The sequence below is a fragment of the Siphateles boraxobius genome, unplaced genomic scaffold, assembly GCF_051911475.1.
Source record: "Siphateles boraxobius isolate OS27281-9 unplaced genomic scaffold, OSU_SipBor_1 47, whole genome shotgun sequence".
NCBI classification, from domain to species: Eukaryota; Metazoa; Chordata; class Actinopteri; order Cypriniformes; family Leuciscidae; genus Siphateles; species Siphateles boraxobius.
The window spans coordinates 3261928-3284671 of NW_027509108.1; the positions used below are offsets into that span (position 1 = coordinate 3261928).

At 42.4% G+C, this 22744-nt stretch overlaps 2 protein-coding genes across 3 annotated transcripts in view; both read left to right on the forward strand.

The window, feature by feature from the left end:
- Positions 1–22744, forward strand: part of LOC143710510 (B-cell receptor CD22-like) — a 773497-nt gene that overhangs the window by 714294 nt on the left and 36459 nt on the right. The gene's annotated exons all lie outside the window — the stretch shown is intronic.
- On the forward strand, positions 1660–9432 carry LOC143710441 (uncharacterized). 2 transcript variants are annotated; one of them, XM_077201397.1, is made up of 7 exons: positions 1660–1788; positions 1963–2292; positions 3339–3425; positions 3783–3860; positions 5932–6039; positions 6130–6164; positions 6287–9432. In XM_077201397.1, the coding sequence occupies exons 1-7, from the start codon at positions 1749–1751 to the stop codon at positions 6659–6661; spliced, it is 1053 nt and encodes a 350-aa protein (XP_077057512.1). In that variant the 5' UTR covers positions 1660–1748; the 3' UTR covers positions 6662–9432. The 2 variants fall into 2 exon arrangements, with proteins under 2 accessions (XP_077057512.1, XP_077057513.1); XM_077201398.1 differs by lacking the exon at positions 3783–3860 and having other exon boundaries at positions 3339–3437; positions 6287–6731.

Sequence of the window (22744 nt, forward strand, 5' to 3'; positions counted from 1 at the left end):
CACTCCGCCTGTCGAAACACTCCGCCTGTCGAAACACTCCGCCTGTCAAAACACTCCGCCTTTCGAAACACTCCGTCGAAACACTCCGTCGAAACACTCCACCTATCGAAACACTCCACCTGTCGCCTGTCGAAAAACACTCAGCCTGTCGAAACACTCCACCTGTCGCCTGTCGAAAAACACTCAGCCTGTCGAAACACTCCGCCTGTCGAAACACTCCACCTGTCGAAACACTCCACCTGTCGAAATACTCCGTCGAAACACTCCGTCGAAACACTCCACCTGTCGAAGCACTCCGTCGAAACACTCCGTCGAAACACTCCACCTGTCGAAACACTCCACCTGTCGAAACACTCCACCTGTCGAAACACTCCACCTGTCGAAACTCTCCACCTGTCGAAACACTCCACCTGTTGAAACACTCCACCTGTCGAAACACTCCAACTGTCGAAACACTCCGTCGAAACACTCCGTCGAAACACTCCGTCGAAACACTCCACCTGTCGAAACACTCCGTCGAAACACTCCACCTGTCGAAACTCTCCACCTGTCGAAACACTCCACCTGTTGAAACACTCCACCTGTCGAAACACTCCACCTGTCGAAACACTCCACCTGTCGAAACACTCCACCTGTCGAAACACTCCACCTGTCGAAACACTCCACCTGTCGAAACACTCTGTCGAAAGACTCCTTCAGAGGTATGTGTGTCTAAAATGTAACCCTGATCGTTTTACTTGCCTTTCGTTAAATAAGCAATCGTTATTAAAATTTGAAATATTTCGATAATACCTCAATTGTATGCTTAATTTGTGTAATTAAATATATGTCATTGGGGTTATGCATTGGTTAGGCTATGCACTGAACGTTTTTTTTTAAGCGGAAAATTAATTATTTTCAAATAAGTGCATTTATAGTGTGTATATAAACAACTGTATATGTTATAATGATGACATTATAATTAGACATGTACATTAATATGTTTTAAATATAATTACGATTACTGTAGGCTAATATATGTAGAAGGGCATTCAGTTACTTTTGAAAGGACAATAATAAAGTGTCAGTGTATTTCATTAGACTTTAACTTTGCTAGCTATAAAAAAAAATCTAGCATTTCCTCACGTTTTACCACTGATTTTTAGTGACAGTCGATATGCATGGGCCACTGGCTGATGACAGTCCCCTCCCCCCACCCACTCCCCTGCCGTGCCACACACACCTTCTTCTCACAGCCATCCACACACACTCCCTCCCTTCTTCTCACAGCCATCCACACACACTCCCTCCCTTCTTCTCACAGCCATCCACACACACTCCCTCCCTTCTTCTCACAGCCATCCACGCCCATTTAAGTTGCATTTTTCAAAAAGATTGTGAGCTACACTTGAGCTGAAAGAGGGGGGTTTCATGACCCTTTAATATGTCCTAGAGTTGTTCACCGGAACGCTGTGTAAAACACTCATATTTACACACTGTAAATGTCACAGATACTCCTTCCCTCTTATAATGAAGTGGATCATCCCTTCCTCACAGAGTAAAACACTGATTATATATTTAATAAAGTTTAGTGAATCATTACTGATGTCTTGTAGAGCTGGATGTGGTTAGAGAGACAGAAGGGGAAGGAAATGTATATTTCAGTTGCTGATGCCACATTATTCTCTCAGTACGGAAGAGAACGACAGTAACGTTTGTCACACAGAATTTGTTCTTTTATTGAAGCGAAACGCTTGTCATATTTCATCATGTTGGACGTCCTGCTGCTGTTTTCCAGCATCTGTACAGGTGAGTTTGAGACTCTCAGCTCTTTTACACAGAGTTTGACATCTTCTCTTGTTCTTCCTCTTTATCACATGATCATCAGACTCATATGGATGATATTTGTAAGTTATTATTCTGGCCTGCTTATGTCTCTTTCTCACACATAACAGCTCTATATAATGATATGTGTGTTTTCAGCTGTTGTTGTCGGAGCTTCACAGACAATTACTGGATACAGAGGACAGAGAGTTGAGATCAGATGCTCATATGAATCTGGATATAAAACAAATTCAAAGTATTTTTGTAAAGGGAAGTGTAGTTACATTGGAAATAGAAACATCATGGTTAAATCAGGATCTCCAGATAAAGACGAGAGATTCTCTCTGACTGACTACACGACGGCCAGAGTTTTCACCGTCACCATCACTGATCTGAGAACAGAGGATGCAGGAAAATACTGGTGTGCTGTGGAGAGGAGTTCGCCTTGGATTGATGTCTATTCACAGATTATGTTGCTGGTTAAAGAGAGTAAGTGATTACATTTGTTAATAGCAGAAATGAACTGCATGGAAACAAGCTGAGAGTGCGAGATCAAGTCATTAATCTTGTACAAACCCAAACCCAGAAAAGATGGATCATTTTGTAAAATGCAATAAAATCAGGGATCAGTGAATTTTTAATTCTGTTTCAACTTTATTTACCTGGCAAAAGTACAAAGGAAAGATTTCCAATGTTTTCACTGAACAACTTTAAAGAAAATCTCTAAAAAAATGAAGAATATGTCATCATTTACTCGCCCTCAAGTTGTTTCAAACTTGAATTAATTACTTTATTCTGTTCAAAACAAGATATAAAGAATATCAGTAACAAAAACGGTCGATGGATTACACTGACTTCAATAGTGTGAAAAAATACAAACAATGAAAGTCAGTCGAGCACATCCACTGTTTAGCTTGAGCAGAATGAGGCCTGGCATTGTCTTGTTCCCAGGAAAGATGGGATCTTGATGGCATTAAATGTCTTTGTACAATCCCAGTATACTGTACGTCTCCACATCATTGGTTCCTTCACACACATGTAAGTCACTCCTGCCGTTTGCACAGATGCTCCAGGACAGAGGTTTGCTTTTACACCTTTAACTGATGAAAGTCTGGATGGGACTGAGAACTCAAATTCAGTTTCTTTCCCCAAAAACAAGCTGAAACATGGACTCATCTGACCACAGCACACACTTACACTGTTGTAGATGATCTGAGAAGAGCTCGAGCTCAAACTCACCGATATCTCTGCACTGAACTGATGTATAGCTTTCTCCTTCAGTAACACAGATTCGTGATTTTATTGCAGTTTATTTCCCAACTTTTCTGGATTTGGGGTTGTAAGCGGACTCGTATAGTTTTATTGAGTTGATTGTCTGCTTATACTTCAGTGTGTTGAGTGTGAAATACTTTACTGGACGTCTTTGGCACAACAAGAAACAGAGTGATTAAAACAGAGGTTAAATGAAAGATTGTATGCATTATGTATAAATTCAGTGTCAGTGTTTTAAGTTGATCTTTCCTGTGACTCTTCAGATAATAAGACCACTGAGGTTTCAACCATCAGCACTTTTTCAAAAACACCGTCATCTTTCAGTACAACAGAACTGAATCCACAATCAGGTCAGTTCATCTGTCTGAATATATTCTTGAATATTGTGCATCCAAATGTACTTGAATTCATATATGTTAGATGATTCCTTTGAGATTAAATGTGTTAAAGTTGTTGAAGACTGAAGGTTCAGTCCTCAGATGTTTGCTCTCGGTTATTAAAAATGTACTAGTTGCTTTGGATAAGAGTGTCTTTAGAATGAACATTAAAATGTTTTCAGTTGAGAGTAATCAGTGTTATGAATAAAATAATATACAACTTATGTTCATATTCACATGATGTGAATGGTTTGTGTGTGAATGTAGAGCTTTAGAGTTTATGTGTTCATGTTCGTCACATTCACAGTCACTGGTGTTTCTCTCTGTCAGTGTCTCATCAAACAGAAACTGAAACAACAAGAACAACAACAGGAAATACTACAGTTCAACTCTATCAGCCTAACATTCGTAAGCACACAAACTACACTACCCACAATGCAACTCTCTGATCACATAGAATAAGCTCATTTTGGAGAAAGGAAATTGGTTTGAACATTTGTCGAGGCACGTACTCGTGTGGTTAACATGCTTTGACATCAACCAGCGTTTCCTTCTGAAGAGTTGAGGTTTACCATTGCAGTTTAATTTCAGTTACACAATATAATATACACTATTACACTATTCTATAGTACTATAATACAAATTATTTATATCAATGACAAGAATGTTATTAATCACATAACTACGGCCCGTTTGGCCCCGTTCACACCGCAAGTCTTAATGCTCAATTCAGATTTTTTGCTTCGATACGATTTTTGGTTTGGCTGTTCACATTACCTTTTAAAATGTGGCCTATATCTGATTCCAGTGTGAACTGTTTGCATGTTTCAAACTAACCCGCATGCGCAAAAGAACAATAACAATGACATCATTGTTGCAGCTCGCTGTTGTACTAATGGTCGTGTGGTTATGGAGGAAGTAAGCATTTTCGCTTTTATTTCTAAATGTCTGTGTAATTTGAAGTAAATGAAGCCGTAAAATGAATGAGCAGGTGCTGAGGAGGAGAAGAACGAAGAGAAAGAAAGCAAAATTGGCTATTTTGGCCTTTTGTGGGTTTATGGCTGCAGATTCAATACAGAGGTCTGTGTGGATGCGTAGACGAAGCCAGGAGTGGTGGGAATGTGATGTTAATAGTTTCACTGAGACGATGTTTTTTGAAAACTTTAGGATGTCGAGGGCAGCTTTTGATTATCTTTGTCAGCGCCTCTCCTCAAGACTCCTACGGCAGGACACTCAATTTAGCCGACACATCTCCGTGCGGAAACGTTTAGGAGTTGGGCTGTATTGGCTGGCAACGGGGGTCAGTTACCGCACGATGGGTAACCTGTTTGGCATTGCTAGGTCTTCTGTGTGCACGATTTCTGCCATTTATACGCCATGATTTGTTTTTGCGTTTATATGATACGCATTTTTCGCGTGCATACGCATTTTATTGCGTGTATGCACGCACTCCACACCCCTAATCCTAACCAAGGGATTTACAGTGTGTAGCATATGCACGCAAAAAATAAAAAAAAATAAAACGGCGTTTAAATGGTAGCCTACAAGAAATTAAATTTGTGGTATAGATACACACTTTCATGAGTGTTTGGAGCGATAGTCATGTAAAGGGTACTCTGCTTCTCTGGTGGGTTTTCAGAGTTGTGCAAAGCAAACTGGGAGCAGCTGACTGGCTCGTTTATTCTGTGAACATAATTTTCCTATAACAAACACCTCAACTTTCTAGTCTCTTTCTACAGTATATGCATAGGCTATGTATGTCAAGACTGAAAACGTACCTGTTTCGACATCTATAACTCCTCGGCGTTTCAGGCTCCACTTCACCTGCTTCGTAGCTATCCAGCAGCTCCAACGGCTGACAGCTGGGTTTAACGCCCATAACACGGCTAATCTCGTTGTAAAATGGGCAGGTGATGCGACCCTGACCGCTTCGGTTGTTAAAATCATTTGCTTCTTTAAATTTACTTTTAAGACTCTTCACCTTCCTTTGGCACTCTAGCCACGTTCTCCTGTGTCCCCGTTCCTCCATTTCGTGTGCTATTTTTTCAAAAACGGAGCGGTTACAGTAGGATCCTTCTAGTTTAGCTTGAATTGAAGTATCTCTCCATATATTAATTAGGTCTAACACCTCACTCTCCCTCCATTGACTCGCTCCATCACTGTTCTCCATATCTAGTCAAGTTTTTAATGTTACTGTCGGTGTCTGTTGTGTCTAGTGCTAACTCGCCGGCGCATAATTGTGACAAATGTCGATGTAGATTGACGTAAAAGTCGCATCAAATCCGCCTTGGTTGTTCACACTGCGGACGCATTGAAAAAAAATCCGATCTGGGTCTGATTCAGGACCATATGATACAAGATTTGAGTGTTCACACTATCTCTGAAGAAGTCTGACCTGGTCACTTGACCCCCCAAAAAATCGGATTTGGGCCACTTTTGCCTGCAGTGTAATCAGAATCAGCTCTGTGTCGTTGTTCAGATCTGGCTTCTGTTGCTGGCGGTCTGGGTTCGGTTCTGCTGGTTCTGACTCTGTGTTCTGGAACCTTCATCATCCTGAAGAAGAGGAAGAAGAGGAAATCTGGGACAGGTAACGGTTTGTTTGTGGTTTTAAAGTTCTGTTTTTATTGTTTGAATTAATTTGACTTGGTCTTTTTTTCTTTATTCATGCTCCATTCAGCTTTATTTCAGCAAAAAGTGCAGCACAATCCTGAGGTGTGTGTTCAAATCTTTACCTGTACAAGATCAGAAATACATGTTAAATTATTATGTTTTGATCAAAACACAGAATTATCTATATAAACTAGTAAATTATTGATGTATGTGTTGTTTGTCAGACTGACCGCATGTATGATGAGATTCCAAACACAGACATCGGCGCGGTAACATCATCCAATCAGACGCCTTCATCTTCATCCAATCAGACGCCTGCATCACACCTCAACAACTGTACAGAAGTCTCTACTGTTTACGCTACAGTAACCAATCAGCAGCCTGATTCAAACCACAGTCACACCCACTCAACCAATCAGATGACAGATACAGCCGGTGATTGCTATGCCAGTATAAAGTCTCCTGAAGCAACACAGGACAGCGGGACAGAACTGATCTACGTAACAGCAACACATCCACAAAACATCACAACGCATCCGCATAACGTCACAACAAACGAGGGTCAGATATATTCAGTGATAAATAAAAACCATAAATGAAAAACACTGTCCACAGACATTGAGGCTGATGTTCCAAGTGAAAATAAAAAATTGATAAAATCTAAATTTCTTACACTGAATCTGGACTTTTGTTTTGAGACATTTTTTTTTACTATTATCAGTTTATAAAGTGTTTAATATTACTTACCAGAAATGTTACTAACAATGATCAAAATAATGTAAATAAAATGTAAAAATGACACAAAATTCAACATTCTTTGGTACACCTCATCAACAGTTCATTAAAAATGTAAAATATGGCAACAAGCAGCGATTATGAGGCAATACACAAAAGAGGCAAAATTAGTGTCTAAGGAAGCATGTCACGGAGAAACAGAGCAACACCATGATTTTATGAGTTTAAGTGCAAAAGGAAGTAGTTTTAACACTACACAGCTCTTTTATATCTGTCAGGCTCCTTCAGGACATGGTGCTGATCACACAAACCAAGTTTCGTAATAATATCCTATTGCGTTCATAAAATACAGCATGTTATTACAAAATTATAAATGGCCAACATGGGAAAGTCATTCAGCTTGATATTAAACTATTGAAGGTCAAACTATTCTGAAGTTATAGACAAAAATATAAACTTTCCATTATTGGCCAACACTAGGTGGCGCTGTGTTGACTCCGCCCACACGCTGTTCTGATTGGCTGTGGGTTTTGATTGATTTTGACGCATCTCGCAGTCGCGTCGCTTCTAGTGTGGACAGACAAATTATTTGTCGCTTGAATCTTATCACATCGCCTCTGGTTAGGACACGGTGTTATGCTTATAAATGAGCTCTTTTAACTCTAAAATGGTATTCGTTTCCTGTTTACACTTCTGGTCCATATGACCCCAACAATTTTTAGAGTAATTGTACAAAAAATATAAATTTTTAATCATACAAATAATATATCTTTTTTTTGGTTTACTTCTCATCTATTAATTAATGCTGTGTTTTGGGAGATATGAAGTACTTTTTTACCCATTTACTGCAGAAATCCTCAACTACACCATTAGCATACATATGAAATATCACATTTTTATGAAAAAAAAAACATTAATGATGATCAAATGTAATTAGGAGTTGTATCTGGATATTGATCTAGGTGTTAGATGCATAATTCTGCTGGTTAGATGTTTTTTTGTAGATAATATATTTTTAGCCTGAAAGTGTAATGACCATATACTTCCAGCAGAGGCGCCATAGAGATCCATTCATGTTTCTGCATGTGACGTGCTGCTTTCATAACAGCTTTTGTTATGAATATATATATTTAAACGTTTTAAAATACACTAAATCAGTATTTTGTCAACGTTTAGAATTATTTTTTTTGCTGTTTGAGGTCTTATGAAGTATCTTGTTATTGCAATAATGCTATATAAATTTGCAATAATGCCACATAGGTTGCCACTAAAAGAAAATACTTGATTGCAAATACTTATTATTTCAATAATCAAAATGTATAAAATTATTAACTTTAGAATAAGAAATAAATTTTTAAAAAGTAAAAAAAACAAACAAAAAAAAAACGCCTATAGGCGGATATGAACAGGAGTGAACACACCTGTGTGTCTGTGTGTTTGTGCGCGCGCATGTGTGTGTGTGCGCACGTGCACGTGTGTGTGTGTGTGTGTGTGTGTGTGTAATCATGCTCATTCCACATTGTTTTTTTCCCTAATGCCAGGCCTTCATTTATGTGTGAAGATTTTTAGATTCATGCTGGAATTATTGATTTTATTTCCCAGTTTCTATAAAAATGCTCTCTCTCTGTCACGCCGGTTTGTTTGTGTGTGTCTCTCTGTGTGTGTGTGATCTGTGTGTAGTCATGTTCTTTCCATATTGCATTTGTGCTCTCATACCATACCTTCGTTTATGTGGGAACATTTTTAGATTTATACAGAAATTTATTTTATTTCCCAATTTCTATAAACATGCCCTCTATTGCAGTCACACCTCTCTCTATCCGTGTGTGTATTTGTGTCTGTGTGTGTGTGTGGGCGCACATGTGTGTGTGATAATGTTCTTTCCACATTGTATTAGTGATCTAGTACCAGGCCTTCATTTATGTGTGAAAATTTTCAGATTTATGCTGGAATTATTGATTTTATTTGCCAATTTCAATAAAAATGCTTTCTATTGGAGTCACACCTGTGTGTGTGTGTGTGTGTGTGTGTGTGTGTGTGTGTGTGTGTGTGTGTGTGTGTGTGTGTGTGTGTGTGTGTGTGTGTGTGTGTGTGTGTGTGTGTGTGTGTGTGCACATGCACGTGTGTGTGTGCAAGTGATCATGTTTGTTCCACATTGCATTTGTGCTCTAGTACCAGGACTTTAATGCGGTATGGAAATTTTTAGATTTAATCTGAATGTATTGATTTTTTTTTGACAAATGAAAAATTTTCACATTCATTTCAATGTGGGGTCATATTGACCCCGAAGACCAGAAGTGTAAACATTTTTTTTTACATACCTAGAACAACCGACCAAGCCCAGTTTATTTGTGTGTGTGTGTAGATAGATAATGTAGGATAATGTTTCTCTTTTTTTTTTTTTTTTTTTTACCAAGGACAAGTCGACAAGTCTCAAACTTTCAGGTAGAATGTTTCTAGATAAAAACTGAAAGAGTTGTCAGAAGCTTAGTGATGAGTCATGTGACCGTGATGTAGTTCGTTTATAGCCGACCTTTAGCTTTTCACTTCTAGCAACTGCATTTAGGCTTCAAAATTCATAAAAGTTGTGTTCATCTGTGGAAATTATCTTGATGGAATAAACATGTATCATGAACTTTTGTTGATCACAGAGGTTGTTTTTTTGCGATAATCCAAAAACCTACAGGAAAATCCTATTGTGTGTGTGTGTGTGTGTGTGTGTGTGTGTGTGTGTGTGTGTGTGTGTGTGTGTGTGTGTGTGTGTGTGTGTGTGTGTGTGTGTGTGTGAGGGAATCAGTGTGATCTGAACTGCTGGCTGGACTACAAGTGTAAGACTCTTCTTTCTTATGACAATGAACACAACAAGAGAACTGATACTGGAGAAGTAGTACTGTTACTAAAGTACTGATAATCATGTGTGTAAAACAATTACATTTATATTGTGTATTTTACATGAATATGCCTTCATTTAACACATACAACAACAATATTACCATCATATTTTATTTTGATCTCATCATTTTTCTATTTAATATGTCCTAGAGTTGTTCACTGGAACGCTGTGTAAAACACTCATATTTACACACTGTAAATGTCACAGATACTCCTTCCCTCTTATAATGAAGTGGATCATCCCTTCCTCACAGAGTAAAACACTGATTATATATTTAATAAAGTTTGGTGAATCATTACTGATGTCTTGTAGAGCTGGATGTGGTTAGAGATACAGAAGGGGAAGGAAATGTATATTTCAGTTGCTGATGCCACATTATTCTCTCAGTACGGAAGAGAACGACAGTAACGTTTGTCACACAGAATTTGTTCTTTTATTGAAGCGAAACGCTTGTCATATTTCATCATGTTGGACGTCCTGCTGCTGTTTTCCAGCATCTGTACAGGTGAGTTTGAGACTCTCAGCTCTTTTACACAGAGTTTGACATCTTCTCTTGTTCTTCCTCTTTATCACATGATCATCAGACTCATATGGATGATATTTGTAAGTTATTATTCTGGCCTGCTTATGTCTCTTTCTCACACATAACAGCTCTATATAATGATATGTGTGTTTTCAGCTGTTGTTGTCGGAGCTTCACAGACAATTACTGGATACAGAGGACAGAGAGTTGAGATCAGATGCTCATATGAGTCTGGATATGAAACATATTCAAAGTATTTTTGTAAAGGGGAGTGTAGCTATGGAGGAAATACATACATCATGGTTAAATCAGGATCTCCAGATAAACACAAGAGATTCTCTCTGACTGACGACACGACGGCCAGAGTTTTCACCGTCACCATCACTGATCTGAGAACAGAGGATGAAGGAAAATACTGGTGTGTTGTGGAGAGGAGTTTGCCTTTGACTGATAAATATTCAGAGATTATGTTGCTGGTTAAACATGGTAAGTGATTACATTTGTTAATAGCAGAAATGAACTGCATGGAAACAAGCTGAGAGTGAGAGATCAAGTCATTAAACCCAGAAAAGTTGGATCATTTTGTAAAATGCAATAAAATCAGGGATCTGTGAATTGTTAATTCTGTTTCAACTTTATTTACCTGGCAAAAGTACAAAGGAAAGATTCATGATATTGATGTGTATTCAGAGAGTGTGTTGCTGGTTAAAGAGGGAGAGATCAAGTCATGAAGAATTGAGAAATGTGATTTTTGAATTGTTTGACAATTATCTCATGATATTCGGTGATTATCCGTGACACATCTTTACACTCAATCACGATCCCGTCACCGACAGTTTTATCAGTTCAGCTGTTTATTCTGACAGAAATGTAGATCAGCAGTTTCAAATTATTATATAAAGATTGATGTACTGCGTAATTCATTAAATGCCATTTTCAGATGAGTGTGCTAATATATAAATGAAATAACCAAATTCAGGACAATCTTTTTTTGTTCCTCCTTCAGATAATAAGATCACTGAGGTTTCAACAATCAGCTCATTTTCAGTCAGAAGTGAGTCAGAGATGATCATCAGATCAACAGATCATCAGATCTCCTCCACAGGTCTCTTCATCTCTTTCTGCTCAACATCTCTTCAGCCTTTAACATGCTTTATGGGGGACATTTAATTTTATATTTAACAATATTATTATAACATTATTTTCCTGTTATCTCTACAAAGCTGCTTTGAAACAATCTGTATTGTAAAAAGCGCTGTATAAATAAAGGTGAGTTGACTTGACTTAATCTCTGGTTATTTCTTGACTGGACACAGGTGAACATCTCTCCACATCTCTCCGTCCGTCTCTCTCCTCACCGCAACAGGAGGTCAAAGGTCTGACTGACGTTGTCATGGCAAATGTCTTTCCACATCATGTTTCCATCCAAAGTTGCAAATTTAACGTATGCGCAAATTGGAATAGGCCTATCTCATAAAATGTTTGCGAATAAAGCACCGTTTCCATCCAGCGACACGAAGAATGAGCAAAATAACATTTCAGATGCTGTGCAACGAGATCGTTCTGCTGGTTAATCCAGTTTTTTTGTGTCCCATCATCCCATTTTTGTCTCCTGAAAGTCTCAATTGGCCGCATATTTTTATGCACATTTTTAGAATTCATGTTTATCTTGCCGTTTCCATCCAGTGTTTTTTTATTTGATATCCCAAAATGCACATACAAATAAGTGGATGCAATCATTGAAAATGAAAATTCTGACAGGCAGTTGTCATAGTAACATGAATTTCAGTTATCCCCAATATGCCTGTTATTATTCAGTTTATATTCAGGATTTTTTTGATATTCTCTTTCTTTTTTTTTTTTTTTACTGTATTTCAGACAGTGTTTCTCTCTTGTGTTTTCCAGGTTCATTTGTGATTATCGTCACTGCGGAGGCTTTAGTTTTACTCCTGATAGCAGTTCCTCTGGTTATAGTGGCTGTGCGGAAGAAAAAGAAGAATAAAGGTAATATTTTACACTAAATTCTTGGTTGGGTTTGTGATGACATACATAAGAACTTAATGAAAGGATGTTATAATTATGAACTATAATAAAACTGAAGAAGTGAGTATCTAAGAAAGACTAATGTTGATCTATTGCTCAGGTCTGCTGTCGTCCACCATTGTTGTGTTTAATCCAGTGATTTATGATCAGGTGAGTCAGCAGAAACTGATGATTATGCGTATTTATTGAACTCAAGGTTTACAGTAGTAATTGTGCTCGCAGATCCATTGAAACACAATCAGATTTTATTTCTTGCTCAACACTGTGATGACACTGAAACATGACTGTGTTTTTACTGATTTTCAGACATTGAATCTCGATCAGCTTGTGTGTGAATGATTATATTCATGTGTAAAAACTACTCGGTTACTCACGTAACCTCAGTTCCCTGAGTTAGGGAACGAGTATTGCGTAGCTATACCCAGAGGGGGAAACTCCTTTTCCTCGATTTACTGAAGCCTTTATGTAAAGCGCATTTGCAGCTGCACAGCTAGAACATGAGCGTCTGGCTCGCTCATAGGCTGCGCTGCGGCAACTGCACATCCAATGGCGCGGGCGCCTCTGTCGTACGACCAATGAGAACACTCTGCGTCATACACGTCAGAGCCCTCCAAGGGGGCGTGACCTCAGTCTATAATAGCCCCCGAATTCGCCATTATAGCAGGTTTAACGACTGAAGCGACAACTTGCCATGTTACCATAGTGCGGCTGGCTACGCAATACTCGTTCCCTAACTCAGGGAACTGAGGTTACGTGAGTAACCGAGTAGTTCCCTTTCGAACGGTCACTTCGTATTGCGTAGCTATACGCAGTGGGGACGCCATGCAAAACGCTGCACTGAGTAACTGGCTGTCACTGCAACTCAGGACCCCTGAGCGTACAGAACAAGCCATAACCGCATAATTTATGTAAAAATAGACCAGACAACGTCAGGTCTCAGTAGTATACATCAGTAGAAATACCCAATATACTACACCAATGAACCCAGACTCTGTCGGGGTTATTAGTATACGAACATATACCCAGTCAAGTGGGTTTATATATGAAATCTTAACCAGCTAAAGCGGGTTGATATCTGTTATGGAATATAACCGGCCGAAGCGGGTTTTATATATGTATGGAATTTATATATGTCATATAACCGGCCAAAGCGGGTTTTATATATGTCATATAACCGGCCAAAAGCGGGTTTATATATATATAAATATAACCAGCCACAGCGGGTTTATGTATGAACTACAACCGGCCAGCAGCGGGTTTCATGTATATATGTGAATGTGATTGTGCACAGTAATATATGACAAGACCGGCCACCAACGGGTCTTAATCATACCGAAAGCACCTTCGCCTGCAGGGAAGGCACTTCCATATTATAAAAACTCATAAATGTGGAAGGCGAGGACCAGCCGGCCGCATCACAAATATCACTAATGGGAATGCCAGATGACCAAGCCCATGACGAGGCCATACCTCTGGTTGAATGGGCCTTGACGCCTATAGGGCAAACTTGACCCGCTGCGGTATAAGCCATAGAAATAGCATCCACTATCCATCTAGACAGTCTTTGCTTAGTGACTGGATCCCCCTTGGATCTACCACCAAAGCAGACAAAAAGCTGTTCTGATTGTCTAAAAGACGCAGAACGCTCCAGATAGATTGTCAGCGCTCTGACAGGGCAGAGAAGATTAACCTCTCCATCCTCTGCAGAAGGAGGGAGGGCTGATAACGTCACCACCTGTGCTCTGAACGGTGTTGAGAGCACTTTAGGAACGTAACCATGTCTGGGCTTGAGGACGACTCTGGAGTCATCTGGACCCCACTCCAAACATGCAGGGCTCACAGAGAGTGCCTGCAGATCTCCCACTTGCTTGATAGATGCCAAAGCCATAAGGAGAGCGGTCTTCAGCGAGAGGGGTTTTAGATCAACCGATTGGAGCGGTTCGAAAGGTGGACCTTTCAGAGCCCCCAGGACCGTGGAGAGGTCCCAAGATGGCACAGATGGAGGTCTGGAGGGGTTCATTCTCCTAGCACCTTTAAGGAATCTGACGACCAGGTCGTTTCTTCCTAGTGACTGGCCAGCCACCAGAACATGATGTGCTGCTATGGCTGCCACATACACTTTGAGCGTGGACGGGGAGCGACCCGCATCCAGCAGCTCCTGTAAGAATGAGAGAACTACAGATATCTCACATGACTCTGGGTCAGCCTGATTTTTCGAGCACCAGCTGGAAAAACCTGACCATTTCGAAGCGTAAAGGCGCCGAGTCGACGGGGCCCTGGCTTCAGATATAGTGCTTAAGACCTTCTCAGGAAGGTCTTTGGGTACCCGTTGAGGGGCCACACATGGAGGGCCCATAAATCGGGTCTCGGATGCCACAATGTCCCGTTCGCCTGTGTGAGGAGGTCTTTCCTCAGTGGGACAGGCCATGGGATTGTGTCCGATAACTGAACCAGTTCCGGGAACCACGGTCTGGTTTTCCAGAGAGGGGCCACCAGAAGGACTGGGCACCCGCTCTCTCTGACCCGTTTGATGACTTGTGGAATCATCGAGACGGGGGGAAAGGCATAAAGGGGACGGTTGGGCCAGACATGGGCCAGCGCGTCCCTGTCCTTCGAGATGAACAATTTGCAGTGGGTGTTGATTCTCGAGGCGAACAGGTCGACTTCGGCCTCGCCAAACACCTTCCATATCAGACTGACCGTCTGTGGGTTCAGGGACCACTCGCCGAGGGGAGTGTTGCCCCGTGAAAGCATATCCGCGCCCACATTCTGGATGCCCGGTATATGCGCTGCTCTCAGAGAGCTCAGGTTGATTTGTGCCCATAAGAGGAGGTCTCTCGCCATCGCATGCAGGTTTCCTGACCTGATGCCCCCCTGGCGATTTATGTAGGCCACCACTGATATATTGTCTGTGCGGACTAAAACGTGGTGACCCCTGAGGTTCGACAGAAATGCTTTCAGGGCCAATCCAACTGCTTTCATCTCCAGACAGTTGATATGTAAGCTCTGCTCCGTGCTCGACCAGAGGCCGGATGCAGGCATGCCCTCGTGCAGCGCTCCCCAACCCAGGTTGGACGCATCTGTAAGAACCATTTTCCTTCTGGAAATTGTTCCCATTGTCACCCCCTCGTGGTACCAGTTCTGCGCTCGCCAGGGAATCAGGGTTCTTAAACAACCGTGATTTACCATAACGCGCAAGTTGCCTGACTGCCATGCGTGAGTTGGCACACGTCGTTTCAGCCAATGCTGCAGCGGGCGCATGCGCAGTAAACCCAAGCGGAGTACTGGCGATGCTGCTGCCATGAGACCAAGCAGTTTCTGAAATTTCTTCAGTGGCGCGTGCTCGCGCGCTCTGAAAGTGCCTGTAAGCGCTCGCACTGAGAGCGCGCGCTCTGGTGTGAGTCGCGCTGTCATCGCTCTCGAGTCTAAAACTGTACCCAGAAAGATCACACTCTGGCTGGGGGTTAGTTTGCTTTTTGAAACATTGATTGTGAAACCCAGGCATTTTAGATGGCTGAGAATCAAATCCCTGTGAGCTAATAGCTCGGTTCTCGACTGTGCCAGCACCAGCCAGTCGTCGAGATAATTTAACACACGCACTCCCTGATGTCTCAGAGGAGAAAGCGCTGCATCCACACACTTCGTGAATGTACGGGGTGCTAACGATAGACCGAACGGCAGAACGGTGTATTGATAAGCTTGGCCCTCGAAGGCGAATCTCAAGAATGGCCTGTGACGAGGGTTTATCTGAATGTGAAAGTAAGCGTCTTTCAGATCCATTGTGACAAACCAATCCCCCGTGCGCACTTGCGCGAGGATATGTTTGATAGTTAACATTTTGAACGGCCGTCTCATGAGAGCTTTGTTCAAATGTCTCAAATCTAGAATGGGTCTGAGACCGCCGTCTTTTTTCGGAATCAGAAAATAGCGGCTGTAAAAACCCATGTGTTTTAGCGCGGGGGGGGATTAATTCTATCGCCCCTTTTGCTAATAGATTCTGTACTTCGGTGCGAAGCACGTGACCCACGTTGCTTCTCACCGAAGTCTCGAGAACCGCCTGAAATTTCGGGGGTCTGCGAGCGAATTGGAGCGAGTAACCTCGCTTTATAGTGTTTATGACCCAACTCGACACACCGGGGATAGCTTGCCAGGCTAGAACACGTGTGGCTAGGGCTTGACACACTGACTGGGGCTGGTCGCCTAATGTAGGGGGACCGGATACCCTTATCATGTGATTTGTGCATAAATTGAGTATTGGACTGACTGTACAAGCATTCGCGTGTGGGGAAGTCAGTGTTACAACAGGGGAGGGGCCGCCTAGTGAAGGGGGACCTGATACCCTTATATTGTGATTTGTGCACACATTGAGTATTGGACTGACTGTACAAGCATTTGCGTGTAGGGAAGGCAGTATTATAACGGGGGAGGGGCCGCCTGATGAAGGGGGACCGTGAACCCACGTGTTGTGTTTGTGAAACATACTCTTTTTGTGCTTTATATGGGTCGCCGTGAAAACGGCGTTTGTTTGCAAGAACGCGCTTACTGTTGCGGGCCTGTTTGCAGTAATAAAATCCCCAGCCACCTGAAGTGAACAAGGGGCTGTGGGAAGTTTTGTTGACTTCTTCGAGGGTGGTCCGGCGAGTGCGGGACCCGTGCCCTCTCTCTTTCCCCTGCATGCTAGGACGACTTTGGCGGCGCTGTGTGAGGCGCGGCGCTTGGTCTGGGGCCTTGGCGTCGGGGAAGCGGGAAGCGCTTGGTTGCTCTCGGCTGGCGCTGGGCATCAGCCGCAGGGCGGGGCTGAGAGGCCTGCTTCGTGGGCTTTGTTGGCCGAGGCGTCGGCGGGGCTAGCTTGTGAGCACTTGACGCCGAGCTAGAGCGCTTAGGCAGGAAGTGACGCATGGCCTGGGACGCTTTCTGTGCCTCGGTGTATCTTTCTGAGAACCCCTTCACTGCCGGGCCGAAGAGGCCGGTGCTGGATACTGGGGCGTCGAGGAACTTTGTTCTCTCCGCGTCCTTAATGTCAGTGAGGGTAAGCCAGAGGTGGCGCTCGAGCACGACCAAACTCGCCATATTCCTCCCGATAGCCTGCGCTGTGGCCTTAGTAGCTCTCAGGGCCAGGTCTGTGGCGCTCCGAAGGTCCCGAAAAGCCTCAGGGTCCGGGCCAGCCTCGTCCATAGACCGGAGGAGTTTGGCCTGGTAAACCTGCAGCACGGCCATCGTGTGCAGGGCCGATGCAGCCTGACCGGAGGCGGAATACGCGCGTCCGGCGAGGGCTGAAGTGCTACGGCACGGCTTGTTGGGATGCACAGCTCTAGTTCGCCAGCTAGCAGCTGTGTTCGGGCAGAGATGAGCGGCCAACGCCTCTTCGAGGGGCGGCAACGACTCATAGCCTTTTTCCGCTGCTCCGTCCACGGAGGAGAGCGTCGCGAAAACTGCGGGGCCTCGTGTAGAATAAGGAGTGCGCCAGGCCTTGGTAAGCTCCTCGTGTACCTCAGGAAAAAATGGCGCTGGCTTGTGACGAGGGGCCTGTTGGTGCCCTGGCAGAAACCAGCCATCCAGCCGACTTCGAGGGGGTTCAGCGGGCGCGGCCCACTCGAGCTCGAGGTCCGTTACGGCCTGCGTCAGGATCCGAAGCATTTCCGCGTCGGAGTTAGTCCTGGTAGCTGAGGCGTTGGGCGTCGGCTGGGAAGCCATGACGGGGTCGAAAGAGCCCGGCCATTCTTCCTCAGACGCAGCGATAGACAGGCTGTCGTCGTGCTCGCTAGGCCCGCCGAAGGAGACAAGGCCCGCCACGTGGGGGGGGCGCTGATCTCCCTCAAACAGGACCGGAGATGAACGGGTTGGAGAGTGTGAGGCACGCGGGGACGAGGCCGGCGTGCGTTCACTAACATCCATGTTCTCCGGATGCCGTTGGCTGCGGCGCTTCTTCTTCCTTGGCTGAAGTAGGGCCGGAGAAGGAAGCGCGAGAGAGGCGGCGTCGCCGTCACGGGAGAGGGCTAGCCGAGTTCGCAGCACGGAGATAGGCATGCTCTCGCAGGCCGCACATCCGCCGGCAGACAGTGCATTCTCCGCGTGGTGAAGTCCCAGGCATGGAATGCAGCTAGCGTGTTCGTCCGCCTCGTGCAGCTTGCATCCGCACGTGGCGCAGGTCTTAACACGAGGCATTTGAACAACGCTCGTACAAATAATACAACAATATACAATGAGCAATGAAAAGGATATCGCCGGATAGCCACAGGAGAGACGGCGTCAGGAGAAACACGGTGAAATGTGTCGTCTGCTGAACTGTAGCTGGCTCAGGCTGAAGGCTTGTTCGACGGCGAAGGCTCAATAAATGGTCAGAGACGTGAAGTTTGTCGCTGAAGGAGTAAAATCTGCTATAATGGCGAATTCGGGGGCTATTATAGACTGAGGTCACGCCCCCTTGGAGGGCTCTGACGTGTATGACGCAGAGTGTTCTCATTGGTCGTACGTCAGAGGCGCCCGCGCCATTGGATGTGCAGTTGCCGCAGCGCAGCCTATGAGCGAGCCAGACGCTCATGTTCTAGCTGTGCAGCTGCAAATGCGCTTTACATAAAGGCTTCAGTAAATCGAGGAAAAGGAGTTTCCCCCTCTGGGTATAGCTACGCAATACGAAGAGACCGTTCGAAAGGGAACTATAGATTCTCTTTGATTGAGTTATTTTCTCTATTATAACTTAATAACTCTTGTTTCTATAGATCAAAGACACTGGACGCTTCTGTAATCCAGAGGACAGAGACACAGAAACAACTGTATTTTACAGCTGTGTTTCATAAACTATAACATCATATGATACTCGAGTGCTCCTTCATAAACACAGATGAGTTCATCACACCAAACCTCAGGCTGGACACACACTTGAAGATTTAAACCTGATTTGCACCAGAAGCGATCGAGGGTCACGGCCCGATTCAATGCTTGTCATGAATGACTTTTTGTCCGAAAACTCCTCTATTGTGTGGCGTCATTATGATTATTTATTCTCCTGATCGTATCGGAGTTCGTGTAACAGCTGGTTTGAAATAAATTGGCGCTTCGCGAGAAATGCGACCTCGTCGGAAGATACATGAAAAGGGAAATTGTTTAAATGATTTAATACTACACTTCCCTATAACATAATTTATATATATTTAAAAACAGAACACCCAAAATATGTAGGCTAATTTGTTTGAATTTTGAATTTGTTTGAATTTTTTCAATTACAATTAGGCTACTATAATTATGATCACATACTTGTATATTTTATATTATTGATCAATATGTGAAACCGTCGACTGCACAGCAAAATCCCCAGTGTACACATGAACACTCCTGGTGTACATATAGGTCCAACTACAGGGTGTTAAAAATGAACACTGAAGCAGTGTTGAAGTTAATGAGATAATTAAGTGATTAATTAAGTGATGATTGGCCATTAGTGGTGACACCTGATGTTAATAAGAAGAATCATTGAAGGAAAGAGAAACAACAAGAACAGAAAAAAGAGAAACACAAGAAATACTGACTTCGAGCCATTACACATTATTGTACTTATTATTACCATGTATTTATGTCATACATCTACACACATTCTTATTTATATTGAACAGAAGTTTAGATGGTAATGCTTTATGGAAAGTTTTGTTTCATTTCACCATTACGGCGGTCTCATTTGCTCATTCATTTAGATGAGATTAGAGAGAACTGTATTGATCCACACTTGTACGTCACAGACTTCCCATACAAAAATGTAATATATGGCCATATATGTACTTATATTTTAAATAGCATGACATATATCTATATATATATATATATATCTATATATATATATATATATATATATATATATATATATATATTTGACTTATCTGAGAACACAATATATGCCTGCAACATATATGAACATTTATGTGTCCAAACATGTGAAGAAAATATTTGAGTTCATCCATATATGGTACCATATATCTGCATATATTACAGTATAGTATTGGTTTATCGCATATATGGACAAAATTGAGTATAAATATGTGACATATATATTTGTTTCCCACATATTTGATAAATGTATGTAAACATAAACATACTGATGCATTTTTAAAGCTGTGGCATATGGTTATGGTGGACATATATGCATATACAGTATACATAATATGCGTCTTACATATATTTAACATTTATGTGCATATACGGGAAAATATATGGCACTTACATGAAAATGGCCATTTTTGCTATATTTTGAAATATATGTTTCATATACTGTATGTCTATGTGTTTTATATATATGAATTTTGCATATATTCTCATATAGGCAGCAGACATAAATGGGCACTGACATTATATATGTAATTTACATATATTGACATATATTACATTTCTGTATGGGCTCTGAAGATTTGTTTGGTCATTGTTAGATATGGTGGAGAAAACAAGTGTGAGCACCAGATGTCATTACAGTTTTTTTCAGTCGCTAACAAGCGTTTGTCTAACCAGTAGTCACATTTTCAAAACTCTAAACACAATTAGCACAGCATCGGTCTATTGTGGCCATACCATTCACACATTTCATGTCGTTTTCACATAATATGCAGTCAGTGAACACATTTCCACAATGCTTACATTTTCTTAACAGACAAGTTATACCTCCCAACAAAATTATGGATTGTTTTTGTAGTATTTGCGAATGTTAACACACACCATCCCACAATAGCAAAAACAATATTCCAAACCTTAGATACAGTATAAAAACCTCTGCTTTTGCAATGATATCAGTTCCAAAAACAATATATCTCAGCAAAATAATAAACAAACAATTGAATAATTGACACACAGCTGATTTATGTTGGGTAAATTGGGCCAACCCAAAATTACCCAATTTTTTTCTATTACATTGACACTTATACAGTAAAATTAGGACTTTGAGGAGTGATGTTTTTGGAAACAGAAACAGAAAAAGACAAACACTGTAATGTCTGGACGAGGAAGAGTAAGAGCAAGGGGCCCAGGGAGAATAGCAGGAGCAGTGAGAGGTGCAGTGAGAGGTGCAGTGAGAGGTGCAGTGAGATGTGCAGTGAGAGGTGCAGTGAGAGGTGCAGTGAGATGTGCAGTGAGAGGTGCAGTGAGATGTGCAGTGAGAGGTGCAGTGAGATGTGCAGTGAGAGGTGCAGTGAGAGGTGCAGTGAGAGGTGCAGTGAGATGTGCAGTGAGAGGTGCAGTGAGAGATGCAGTGAGAGATGCAGTGAGAGCTGCAGTGAGAGGTGCAGTGAGAGGTGCAGTGAGATGTGCAGTGAGAGGTGCAGTGAGAGGTGCAGTGAGATGTGCAGTGAGAGGTGCAGTGAGAGGTGCAGTGAGAGGTGCAGTGAGATGTGCAGTGAGAGGTGCAGTGAGAGGTGCAGTGAGAGGTGCAGTGAGAGGTGCAGTGAGATGTGCAGTGAGAGGTGCAGTGAGAGGTGCAGTGAGAGGTGCAGTGAGATGTGCAGTGAGAGGTGCAGTGAGAGGTGCAGTGAGAGGTGCAGTGAGATGTGCAGTGAGAGGTGCAGTGAGAGGTGCAGTGAGATGTGCAGTGAGAGGTGCAGTGAGAGGTGCAGTGAGAGGTGCAGTGAGATGTGCAGTGAGAGGTGCAGTGAGAGGTGCAGTGAGAGGTGCAGTGAGATGTGCAGTGAGAGGTGCAGTGAGAGGTGCAGTGAGAGGTGCAGTGAGATGTGCAGTGAGAGGTGCAGTGAGAGGTGCAGTGAGAGGTGCAGTGAGAGGTGCAGTGAGATGTGCAGTGAGAGGTGCAGTGAGAGGTGCAGTGAGAGGTGCAGTGAGAGGTGCAGTGAGAGGTGCAGAAGTGCAATATTTGATGAAAACATGTGGCCTAACCCTGAAGATCGCAGAGTTTAGATACAGTAATTTTGTGCTTTTTTTGTAAGCAATACTGTAAAACTTTTTCTGTTCTTTCATACCGTGTTTCTACTGTACCTCCTGTTGTAAACAGTAAAGGGAAAAAACTGATTTGCTTTTTACTAGAATGCTTTTGAATGTGAACATTACTGTACATGTGGACATACAGTTCCCAACCAAGAAATTTAGTGTAAAAAGGTTGGATTGCATGTTTTGCATGCAAATAAATACCTGTAAAACTGAAACATCAAAGTCTATGTAGTTTTTGTAATGTCAACAATAGACAGTATTTTGAAACCTGGTGTACTTTGATTGACTGCATGTACCCATGTGAAGTGAAAACAAGTGTAATTCTTTGACAGAATAATTTCATTTTGAGACAGATTTTCAGTGTTTTGGTAAAGTTAGTGTGTGCAGAGAAAGATGTGTTCTATTTTGAAATGAAGAGTTAGTATATATTTAACAAAATGTGTTTTTGAGAAGAAAATTAACCATTTGGCCAATTGTGTTTTGTAGGTGTGAGTCTGTGTTAAGAGTTTAGAAAAAGTATCTGAAGTATGGGTAAGCGCTTGTTAGCGATTGAAAAAAACTGTAATTGCGGGAATT